The 11,072-nt window shown below is 58.6% G+C and overlaps 1 protein-coding gene across 1 annotated transcript; it reads left to right on the top strand.

Annotated features, from left to right (window-relative positions):
* The first annotated feature begins 1,549 nt into the window (after nucleotides 1-1,549).
* On the top strand, nucleotides 1,550-9,824 carry DCAF15 (DDB1 and CUL4 associated factor 15). The gene is made up of 13 exons (XM_023724749.1): nucleotides 1,550-1,714; nucleotides 3,595-3,692; nucleotides 3,777-3,912; nucleotides 4,862-4,968; nucleotides 5,059-5,198; nucleotides 5,287-5,457; nucleotides 7,421-7,855; nucleotides 7,941-8,032; nucleotides 8,135-8,263; nucleotides 8,353-8,438; nucleotides 8,629-8,733; nucleotides 8,808-8,923; nucleotides 9,313-9,824. Exons 1-13 carry the CDS (start codon nucleotides 1,583-1,585, stop codon nucleotides 9,366-9,368), a joined length of 1,803 nt encoding a protein of 600 aa, XP_023580517.1. The 5' UTR covers nucleotides 1,550-1,582; the 3' UTR covers nucleotides 9,369-9,824.
* Nucleotides 9,825-11,072: the final 1,248 nt, after the last annotated feature.

The raw sequence follows: 11,072 nt of genomic DNA, 5'->3' as shown, positions 1-11,072 counted from the left end.
CCCCGCCACTTTTGCCTTTGCCTGGAATATTCCTACTCCTCTACTTCACAGAGTGTTCTCTCTAAACAAACTTCTTCCTTCCCCTCACTTTCTAGCCCTACCTGGAATTAGATAACAGATATTTGTTTCCTTGTTTATTGTCTGTTTCATTCATTGCTGTAGCCCCAGTGCTTAGAACATAGTTTTTGTTGTTAGTTGCTCTTGAGTCAGCTGCGACTTATAGCAACTCTATGTATAACAGAAACGTTATACATAGAACATAGTAGGTGCTCAATATATATTTGTTGACTAAATGAATGTGTGAGCCTGGAAGAATACAGAAAGTGCGATTCATTCACTTCCTCTGATTACTGTGACAATAATTCATTCCTACAATGTATATATGTGTATCAGGTACTTGGGGGAGCTACACTTTTAAGGCTCAGTCTCATCACGTGTAAAATGAAGATTTCCAGCCAATGTACCTCATGTACAGTCATCACCTGTAAGTCAGTGGAGGCTTGCTTTCATGTTACTATGATGCTGATCAGTTTCAGTGGAGCTTCCAGATTAAGACTAGGAAAAAAGGCCTGGCGACCTACTTCTGAAAATCAGCCAATATGGATCACAATGGTCAGATCTGCAACCAGTCAAGGGGATGGCACAGGACTGGGCAGCGTTTTGTTCAGTGGTGCCTGCGGTCGCCATGAGTTGGGGCCAACTTGAGGACAGCTAACAACAACAAAATGAAGATAATAAAAGGATCTATCTCCAAGACTGTTGCGGAGATTAAATGAGTTAGTGCACAGATGATGCATGCGGTAGACATCCGACAATTAGTATCTGCTCCTTTTGTTTATTAGCTTCATTTGTAAAATGGGTATAATAATAGTGACCTAACACATGGAATTGTAAGGATTAAACCAGTTATGACGGTATATGTGGACTTTACATTGAGGGGCATTCAGAATCATGCCCAGTATATGGAACCGCTATGTAAGGGTTTTATGCTATTATTGTCGCCGTTATCACCATAATCATCAGCAGCAACCGGCCAGGCTGCCCTCAGCCCATCTGAAAGATGCTTTCATCGAATCTCATCCTTAGCAAACCCCTTTCCTCGGCCCAGACTGGCGGCCCTGGGTTACTCGCCCGATCTCCGGCCCACTCTGCCTGGGCCGGGACAGCTCTGGGTTGGGAATCCGCCCCTTGTGGACCACAGACTTCCATCGCCCCGCCCACTGGCCTGGACCGCCTGGGGTCTCCATGGAAACCCACCAGCCACGGGAGGGCGAGACGCCATCGAGACGGACAGGGTTTAGGCCTATTGGATCAATGTCATCTGGGAGAGGAGAAAAAACGTGGCCTCTGATTGGTAAGTCCTTGAGGTAAGGCGGGAACAAGGCGACAGGCCGCGAGGGCTGTAACACCTCTACCAATCAAGAGCCGAGACGGCCTTGATGGACAGGTGCAGCGGGAAAAGGCCCAGAGAGCGGGCTTTCACCCAACCGGCGGGCCACAGTCCCGAGGAAGGGCCAATGAGGAGGCGGCAGGGGTGGGGCGAAGGGGCCGGTTGCTCCGGAAGTGGAGGGAGGGGGTGAAAATGGCGCCCAGCTCGAAATCGGAGCGGAACAGCGGGGCCGGGAGCGGCGGCGGCGGTCCCGGGGGTGCTGGGGGGAAGCGGGCAGCGGGTCGGCGGCGGGAGCACGTCCTCAAGCAGCTGGAGCGGGTCAAGGTGAGGCCTGGAGCCTCGGATGAGCGCGCCGGAGGGTGGGGAGCAGGGACGAGGGAGGCGGAGGGAGGGAGGGCGTTCGCGGGGTGAGGGGTTGGGGGCGGGGCCTCGGGGGAGGGGGTTTGTATGAAGGAGACTGGGGCGGGGCCTCGGGGAAGGGGTTTGGATGGAGGGCTAGGGGCGAGGCCCCGGCGTAAAGGGCTTAGGTAGAGAGAGATGGGGTGGGGCCACAGGGAGGGGGTTTGGATGCAGGGGGCGGGACCCCGGGGAGGGGGCTTGGATGCAGGGGATGGGGCGGGGCCGCGGAGAGGGGGCTTGGAGCGAGGGGCCCTAGAGGCCGCTGGAGGAATAAGGAGGAAGGGGGGTTGATACAGGGTTAGACTCAGTTTTCAAAGCCCCGCTCCCATGGCCCCTCCGTTATGGAGCCTTCCCGCCCCCCTTGTAGAGCAGAGCCCCTATGACCCGCTTCGGGCTTCCTCAGCCCGATGTTCCTCTCTCTGCCCCAGCTCTGACCACACGGGAGCTGGCAGCGCCTGTACCTGGATCCGCCTCCTCCATTGGATGGGAGGGAGCTCCCTGCATAGGGCCCGGTCTTTCCCCCTAGACTGGGAGCTACCTGAGCAAGGCTCTGTCTCCCGCGCGTCAGACTGGGAGCTACCTGCGCCCAGCAATCCCACTCCCCACCCCCAAGCAATATCTCCTTCATCAGTTTGGGAGCATGAGAGGGCAGAGATGTGACTCTCCTGTCAGGTCGGGAGCAACTGGGGCAGGACTGTGTCTCTGGACAGGGCCTGTGCCTTCTCCATTAAGCCGGGGACTCCAGGAGGGCAGGGCTGTGTCTCCCCCTTTTGACTGGGAGCTCCCTAGGCAGAGGCTGTCTCCACCCTCAGCCGGGGAGCTCCCAGGGTAGAGCTGTGGCTCCACCCTTAGCTTGGAAGCTCCCTGGGCAGAACTGTGTCTCCCCTATCACTTTGGGCCTCCCTGACAGAACTGTTTTCTCTCTCAGGCTGAGGCTGTGCCCCCTGAACAAGTCTGTTTCCTCCATCAGACTGGGACCTTTTTGAGGACAGAGCTGTCTCTCCCATCAGTCAGGGAGCTTCCCAGGCCAGGATCTTTGTTTCCCCTCAGATTGGAATCTCTTGAAGGCACGGCTGTGTCCACATCAGATGGGGTGACAAACAAATCTGAGGGTGCTCTGACCCACAGCACCCAGGTTGTACCAGCCTGCTCCCCAAGATTCTTCCTTGGTGGCGTTTTTGGGATGAGGGAGTGGGTTGGAAGGCTGCAGCTCATTGAGAAGGGGGGTAGGACAGGAATCAGGGCTGTCCTTCTATCTGCCTCTGTCTGCCCCCAGATGAAGCCAGACTGCTCTGTGGGTTGGACTCGGTATATGGGCTGGTGGGTTGGGACAACTGAGTGCAGGTCAAGTCCCCATTTCAGCGTCCTTGGTGGTTGAGGACACTCACTGCACCATGGGACAGCCTTCAGGAAGGGAGCTGGGTGGCCCAGTGTGGGCCAGGGGAGGCTGGGAGCCTTCCTGGGGGAGGTGCCACCAGTGCTGGACCTCAGAGCCCAGGGGCTTGGGCAAGAGGGGTCCAAGGCTGAAGAGGTATGAGGTTTGGAGGCCAGGGCGGGTCCCAGATGGAGGGGGAGGTTCGCATCAGGTCTGCTGGCTTCAGTGTTCTCACCCATGGCCCATCTGCCTAGCCCTTCCCATCTTCTGGAACTTGGACCACCCTTGACTGTATGGCTGGCAGGGAGGGGGCCTGCATGGCTGGGACTGACTGGCCCCTGTGGGTGCTGCTCTGCTTTGGGTGAGGAGTCTGGTGGCCGGAGGGCTGCAGAGGGTGGTGCCTGAAGGGCGTTGGCTGCCCATTCCCCAGATCAGTGGGCAGCTGTCCCCGCGCCTCTTCCGGAAATTGCCGCCCAGGGTCTGCGTCTCCCTCAAGAACATTGTGGACGAGGACTTCCTCTATGCAGGGTGAGGCTGGGGCCGGGTTGGGGTTGGGGGCTGAGTGGGCTGCGGGCTCTCCCTGAACCAGCCGCCTGTGCTCCTCCCCCACAGACACATCTTCCTGGGCTTTTCCAAGTGTGGTCGCTACGTCCTCTCCTACACCAGCAGCAGTGGGGATGACGATTTCTCCTTCTACATCTACCACCTGTACTGGTGGGAGTTCAACGTTCACAGCAAGCTCAAGCTGGTAGGGCCAGGCTGGGCTCCACTGTGTGATAGCACACAGCTCCCTTGGGTTCCTACACCAGGCTGCCCGGGCTCGGGGCCTGATGATGCCACAAACGGTGTGACCCTGGCGGGTCATGTCACGCCTCTGAGCCCCAGACAACTTGTCTGTAAAATGGTGATAATCTACTCACAAGGTGGTCGTAAAGACCCTATGTATTAGGTCAAACCATATGAAATTTCCATTTTTTTAGGTCTAAGATGGAAAATAGCGGTGTTTCATTTGGTGTAACTCAGTATATACCAAAAACAAACAAAAATCTATTGCCGTTGAGTCAATTCCAACTCACAGCGAGCTTTAGGACAGAGTAGAACTGCCTCATAGGGTTTCCAGGGAGCCACTGGTGGATTCAAACTGCTGACCTTTTGGCCAGCAGCTGAGCTCTTTAACCACTGTGCCACTAGGGCACCAACTCAGTATGTAAAGCCCAAGAAATGTCACTGGCTCAGGTCCTGTGGGACACGTTAGCTTATGACCACACAGGCTGCCACACTGCCTTTCAGCCCTGATCCTTGACCCATTGGGCCCCTATAAGGTGGGCACTTTTATCCCATTTTACAGATGAGCCTCCAGCCAGCAGGGCTGGGTCAGGCTTGGAACCAGTGTGTCTGGCTGAGTCCTTCCACTGAGTAGGAGGGCCACAGCCTAGCTCGGGCCCAGCCCCATTTCCCCCAGTTAGAAGTGGAGCCTTCCCAGCCCCTGCCCTCGGGTGAGGCTGCCTCAGGCCTCGCTAGAGATGGAGGTGGGGGGCTGCTTGGGGATCCCCAGCCTGAGATGCCACCAAAGAGGGTGACCTTGCCAATTCCAGGTCTGGCCTTGTTCCGGCTCAACATTGACCAGCCTTGGGCAGCCCGGCCCCCCACTCAGCCCCCGGGCCCCGCCCCACACTGACCCTGGAAATGTCCCTCAGGTGCGGCAGGTGAGGCTTTTCCAGGAAGAGGAGATCTACAGCGACCTCTACCTTACCGTGTGCGAGTGGCCCAGTGATGCCTCCAAGGTCATCGTCTTTGGCTTCAAGTGAGACACAGGGATGGGGAGGCTGGGCATAGGCTCGGGTGCAGTGGGGCCCTCGGTGGGGCCAGGCAGCTGAGGCTGTGCCACCCCCAGCACCCGCTCGGCCAACGGAATGCTCATGAACATGATGATGATGAGTGATGAGAACCACCGTGACATCTACATCAGCACCGTGGCCGTGCCACCGCCAGGGCGCTGTGCTGCCTGCCGAGATGCCAGCCGGGCCCACCCAGGTGAGGGCTGGGGCCTCCAGGGGCATGGGCTGCCTCGCCTTCCTGGCCATGGCCGCGGGTGAGACTGGTGTGGCGTGTGTTGCTGCAGGCGACCCGAGTGCGCAATGCCTGAGGCACGGCTTCATGCTGCACACCAAGTACCAGGTGGTCTACCCCTTCCCCACCTTCCAGCCCGCCTTCCAGCTCAAGAAGGACCAGGTGGTGCTGCTCAACACCAGCTATTCCCTGGTGGCCTGCGCCGTCTCCGTCCACTCGGCAGGTAGGCCCCTGTCTAGGTCTGAAGGCCCATGGGCTCCACTGGGACTGGGCATTCCCTAAGGCCAGCCTGGCCCTGGCTCTGTGGGGAGTGCTTTGGGCGTATCACCGCTGGCCCCGCCCAGCAGCCCTGTGGTCCTGTTACAGACGGGGAGACCGAGGCACAGAGCGGTGAAGTCACTCACCCAAGGTCACACAGTGGGGAGTGGAAGTGCTGGGATCCGAGCCCCGCCCCACCCCGGCACTGTCCAGCAGAACTTCATACAGGGCTGAGTGCTCCACATTTTCATTGTTCACCGCGGCCACCACTAGCCACTTGTGACTGTTGAGCACTTGACCGAGGAACTGAGTTTTGAATTTTATTTAATTTTAGTTGTTTTGAATTTAAACAGCCACATTTAAGAATTTTGGAGTGATTTGTGGACAGCCAGCATTTTACTTCTTTGGTTATCAAGAAACACAAATGAAAAGAACGGGAGTGGTCACTGGACAGAGTGGCAGGTGTCAGGAAACTGAGTGACGCCATAACTGGCAGAGATGGGGACAGGGCAGTCCCTGTCATCGGTGGCCGAGTGACAGTGGAGTAGGACCTGTGCCCAGCAGCTCTGTGCCCAGGCCTCTTCCTTGGGGGATCCCCACCGGGCCATAAGGGGCGTGTCCAAGGGTCTGGTTTGGAAGCTTGAACTCCGTGTTCATTCCGAGGGGCAGGGAGGTAAGACTGGTGGGTGCTCTGGGGGGAGCATACCCAGAGAAAGCCCCAGAGTTCGCGTCCCCAGAGCATCCTGGGTGGGACTTAAAGATGTAATGCAAATGTAAAAAGAAACGTAAGATCTGTAACTGATTCCACTTACATATACATTAAAATGCATTGCAATTTTGCAAGAATCCAGTCAGATAAAAAAAATACCCACTAAATACATTAAAATGGCCACCCATGGAGGAGGGGAGGGAACAGGAACAAAAAGAGGATAAAACTAGCTCATGAGCAAGCAGCCAGGGCACCTTTGTCCCCAGACACATCCGGGGGCCATTCTAGCTCCTGGCAGGCTGAGTCCCTGTGGGCAAGGTGCTGTCGCTCACTGAGGCCTGGCCACCTAGTTGGTTTGCCATGAGCCCCCAGGGTGCCAGCCCAGGACAGATCAATGCACCGTGCCTCATGGCTGTTGGCCCTGTTACCAAAGGCACCAGGATTCCATCAGATAGGATTCCACTGTGTGCCCCGGTCCAGGCAAAAGGCACTGTCATAGCTGTTTGTACACTGTATCACCACAGGAAACATTACCCAGAGGGAACCTCTGACTCCTCTACTCTGGGGTTAGGAGCCTGGACCCATGTCATCTCACCCGTGACCTTGGACAGGCTCCTCTGGGCCTCTGTCCCTGCTTCTCTGACCTGGGAGAACATGGTCCTCCCTTCTAGGGTTGCCTTCAAGGGCTCGCCCAGGGCCCGGCTGCAGTGTTGCTCGGGCAACGGGGGTTGGTTGGGTTCTCCAGGCTGACCCCCACACACCTCAGAGGGGAATCTGGCATCTGACGGGGAGGCCGAGGTGGAGACCCAGGCTCTAGGCTGTGCCAGCGTGGGCCTGGCTGGTCGGGAAGGACGGAGGGCTGTGCATGGACGGATGTGTCAGCTAGTACGCTCGGGCTTAGTCACGTGGCTTCCATCTGTCTCAGCCGCAGCCTGGCAGCTCCCTAGGGCGGGGATTGTGTCTGTTCACTGCTCTGTCCTGTTGCCCGGCTCACAGTAGGTGCTCAAGATAAGGTTTGAGTGAATGAGTGTCACATGTGCACGTGATTTGTGGTAGGCGTTTCAAACTGGTTTCTCATCATCGGTAAGTCTTCTAGAAGGGTCTCCTCAAGGTGCATTTCTAGGAACCCCTCAGGAGGGTGCGTGGAGAAGGGAGAGCAGGAGAGCGTCCTGGACTTAAATTAGAATATTGACTCTGTCCATTACTTTTTTTGTTCCAGGCGATAGCAGTTTCTGCCAAATCCTGTATGACCACACAGCCTCACCCCTGGTCCCTTCCAGCCCCCCTGCACCCCAGAGCCCAGAGGTGCCCCCAGCCCTCCCTAGCCTCTCCCACGAGGCCGCCCCAGTCCGGCCTTCTGGGGCCTCTGAGCCCTCACCTGCCATTGCCAAAGCCAAAGAGTTTGTGGCTGACATCTTCCGCAGGGCCAAAGAGGCCAAGGGTGGGACCTCGGAGGAAGCCCGGCTGCCCCCCTGTCCAGGGCCCTCAGGCAGCCGCTGCCGCCTGCCCGCTGAGCCCCTAGCCCCAGGCGGGGAGGCAGTGCCCCGGGATAGCCCCCCTGCAGCAGAGGCACCTGCCCCAGAGCCTGGCTATGTCAACTACACCAAGCTACATTACGTGCTGGAGTCTGGGGAAGGGACGGAGCCAGAGGACGGTGAGCGAGCGAGGCCCTGGCGGGAGGTGCAGCCCTTGGGCCTCCTGGCTACTGCTTCCCCTACCCCCGCCTCCTGCCTCCCCAGAGTTCGAGGACGACAAGATCTCCCTGCCTTTCGTGGTGACCGATCTCCGGGGCCGCAACCTTCGGCCCATGAGGGAGCGGACGGCCTTCCAGGTTGGTGCTGGGCAGAGGACAGGCCGAGGGGTGGCCCTCAGTGAGCCTGCTGGAGTGGAAGTTGGCATAGTCCTCCCCTGCCTCCTGCTCACCTGCCCACAGGGTCAGTACCTGACGGTGGAGCAGCTCACGCTGGACTTCGAGTACGTCATCAATGAGGTCATCCGCCACGATGCCACCTGGGGCCACCAGTTTTGCTCCTTTAGCGACTATGACATCGTCATCCTGGAGGTGGGCCCAGGAATGGGACAGAGCAGGTCCAGGACCTCCCTGCTCTGGGGGTCACCCTCAATGGCTGTCACTATCTAACTTCCTTGCAGGTATGCCCAGAAACTAACCAGGTCCTCATCAACATTGGCCTGCTGCTGCTGGCATTCCCATCCCCCACTGAGGAGGGTCAGCTCCGGTGAGTGGGCAGGGACCCCTCCCCTAGGAGGGGCCATATCAGTGCGGGAGAGCGGGGATGGGAGAAGACCTCCCCCCTAAAACCTGGGTCTGCCACTTTGTTATTGCTTCAGAGACTAGGGTACCCCCAGGGTAGCCTGGTTTCTCCAGAGACCTAGTGAGCTCACCCGCTTCCTCTGCATCCCTTGCAGACCAAAGACCTATCATACCAGCCTTAAGGTGGCGTGGGACCTCAACACGGGCATCTTTGTGACGGTCAGCGTGGGCGACCTCACTGAGGTCAAAGGGCAGACCAGGTGAGGCAGGGCCAGGTGGGACCAGTGTGGGAATGGTGGGCTGGGAGAGAGCTTCTCACCTCCTCACCCCTCAGCGGCAGCGTCTGGAGCTCGTACCGCAAGAGCTGTGTGGACATGGTGATGAAGTGGCTGGTGCCCGAGAGCAGCGGCCGCTACGTCAACAGGATGACCAATGAGGCGCTGCACAAAGGTGGGCCTGGGGACCGAGGACAGTCAGGACCAAGGTCCTCAACTGGCATGGGCCATGTTCTCACCCCAACGCTAGGCCAGGCCACAGCAGGCCTGAGTCATAACTGTTGGCTGAATGAATGGTACACTGGATGTGCCGGGGGTATCATGGAATCTGGGGTGCGGCGAGGGTAGCCTCTACCAGACTTAGCTGACGGGCCACTCAGAGGGCCTGGCAGGGGTGGGACCTGAAGCCCTGGCCAGTCATTCATTCATTCAACAGACATTGGGTGGCTGCAGGTATGACTCAGAGGTGCACTCAGTCTTCTAGTCCCTGCCTTCTGGAACCTTCTGGGCTTGGAGGGCTGGCCTGCAGTAGCCTCATGGCTCTGTGCCCCCACCTCCCTGCAGGATGCTCTTTGAAGGTCCTGGCGGACAGCGAGCGATATACGTGGATCGTGCTGTGAGGGCCCTGCCGCCCTGGACACTGACTCCAACTACCTCCGCAGCCTGGGAGCTGGCCGCTTCCTGGGCTGGCCTCTTCCCGGCCGTGGGCCAGCTGACCGACGACCGGCACTAGTGTTAGGCTGCGGGAGGTGGCTGGGCGGGGGCAGTCCCGGTGGTCTGAGAGTCTGGACGCTTCTTATTTATGCCTATTTAAGTTGGGAAGGGGCAGAGGGAGGGAGCCCCCTGCCCCACCAGCCGCGAGTGTCCCATCTCCACCCTAGTTGGGCTCAGCCGGTTCCTTGCGCGTTTGCCCCTTTCCTCACCGCAGGAGGTGTGGACATTGCCCTTGGGGAGGCTGAAGAACCCCGGTGCCCTGCCCTGCCCACCCTAGCCTCCCCCACCTGGTGGTGAGAAACCTCGTGGCCATCCCCCTTTTGATTCCTCTTCATGTAATAAATGTTTTATTTCTGAACCTCGTCGAGGTCCCCTCACTGCTGCTCAGGCCCATCATGAGCCCCCAGCTCCCCACCAAGTCCCAGCAAGTCAGCAGTAGCCAAATAACACAGCAGAATTTATTGTGTTTTAAGAAAGACTACAAAAAGGTAGAAAACAGCTCGGCACACTAGACTACCACACGTGTGGACACTTTCACCGCCAGGAGAGGGTGGCCCATGGGCATCAGGGTGGGCAGGGCCGGTCCCAAAAGCTGTAGCACGCGGAGCACACAAAATAGTGATTTTTGTACAATAGGTCAGTTTTGTTTTTTTTTTTTTCCTTTTTTGCCATAAACATCTATCGCACAGATTGAAAACACTGAGAAAACCAGAACAGATAAGGCCATGATGGTTGGAAAAAAACCCAACAAGTTACCAACTCCGCTTGGTGGCGCTCACAAATCGCACGATAGTTATGTGGTTCAGAGGGTCGGGGTCACGTCACGGAGGAAAAGCACAGTCTCCGGGAAGAGCAGGAGCGCGGAGAAGGTTCTATTACAAACCAGCGGCGGGGAGGTGGGCTCTGGGAGGGGGCCCAGGCAGGCACCGGGCATGTCCGGCCCCACTGCCCACAGCAGGTCCCCCGGCTGGTCGGGCTGGGCCGCCCGATGCTCTTTGGAAGCTGGAGGCCAGGCCCCGCGCCGCCCTCCCCCAGCCAGGCCAGGCAGTGCCCCACCCCTCGGGCTGAGGAGCAAGGGAGGGCCCAACTCTGGAGAAGATGCGACGCCCACGGCTTTAATTGCACTTATACCAATGGGGAGGGGGAGCAGTGGGGCTGCTAGGGGAGGGCTCCCGGGACTGCTGCCGACAGTGGGGGTCCCTAGGTGACACCCACCTCGCCCGCCTGGGGCTCAGGCTGGGCCCAGGACAGACTGTGCAAAGCCAGCTAGCTGAATAAGTTAACGGTTCCGCAGGGGAGGGGCCTGCCTGCCCCCTTGGGGGGCGGGCGGGCGTGGGTGGGGAGGGAAATGCTGCGGCCTTCTGGGCCAAGGGGCCGAGCTGGCTGCCCCAAGGGGCACCTGGGCACGGCGGCAGGTTCCTTAAGGCACATCTTTTGTGTCAGAGTTTGCAGCTGCGGCTCCGCCGGGCCTGTGATTGTGCCGACCCCGGCCAGGGGCAGGGCCCCCTGCCTTCCGTGTCTCGGAGGACCCTCCCTGCCCAGGCTGAGGCTGGAGCGGTGACCGCGAAGCCACAGAAACTGGGACCCTGGCATTGGGGACGGCAGGGGCG

The sequence above is a fragment of the Trichechus manatus genome, unplaced genomic scaffold, assembly GCF_000243295.1.
Source record: "Trichechus manatus latirostris isolate Lorelei unplaced genomic scaffold, TriManLat1.0 scaffold00258, whole genome shotgun sequence".
Lineage (NCBI taxonomy): Eukaryota > Metazoa > Chordata > Mammalia > Sirenia > Trichechidae > Trichechus > Trichechus manatus.
This window is presented reverse-complemented; position numbering and strand designations above follow the sequence as displayed.

Bases quoted from the DNA above. Each gene is read 5' to 3' on its own strand.
- DCAF15 (XM_023724749.1), top strand. From the start codon at position 1,583: ATGGCGCCCAGCTCGAAATCGGAGCGGAACAGCGGGGCCGGGAGCGGC. The intron at 4,969-5,058 runs GTGAGACACAGG...TGCCACCCCCAG, and splicing joins GTCATCGTCTTTGGCTTCAA to CACCCGCTCGGCCAACGGAA. The intron at 7,856-7,940 runs GTGAGCGAGCGA...CTGCCTCCCCAG, and splicing joins AGGGACGGAGCCAGAGGACG to AGTTCGAGGACGACAAGATC.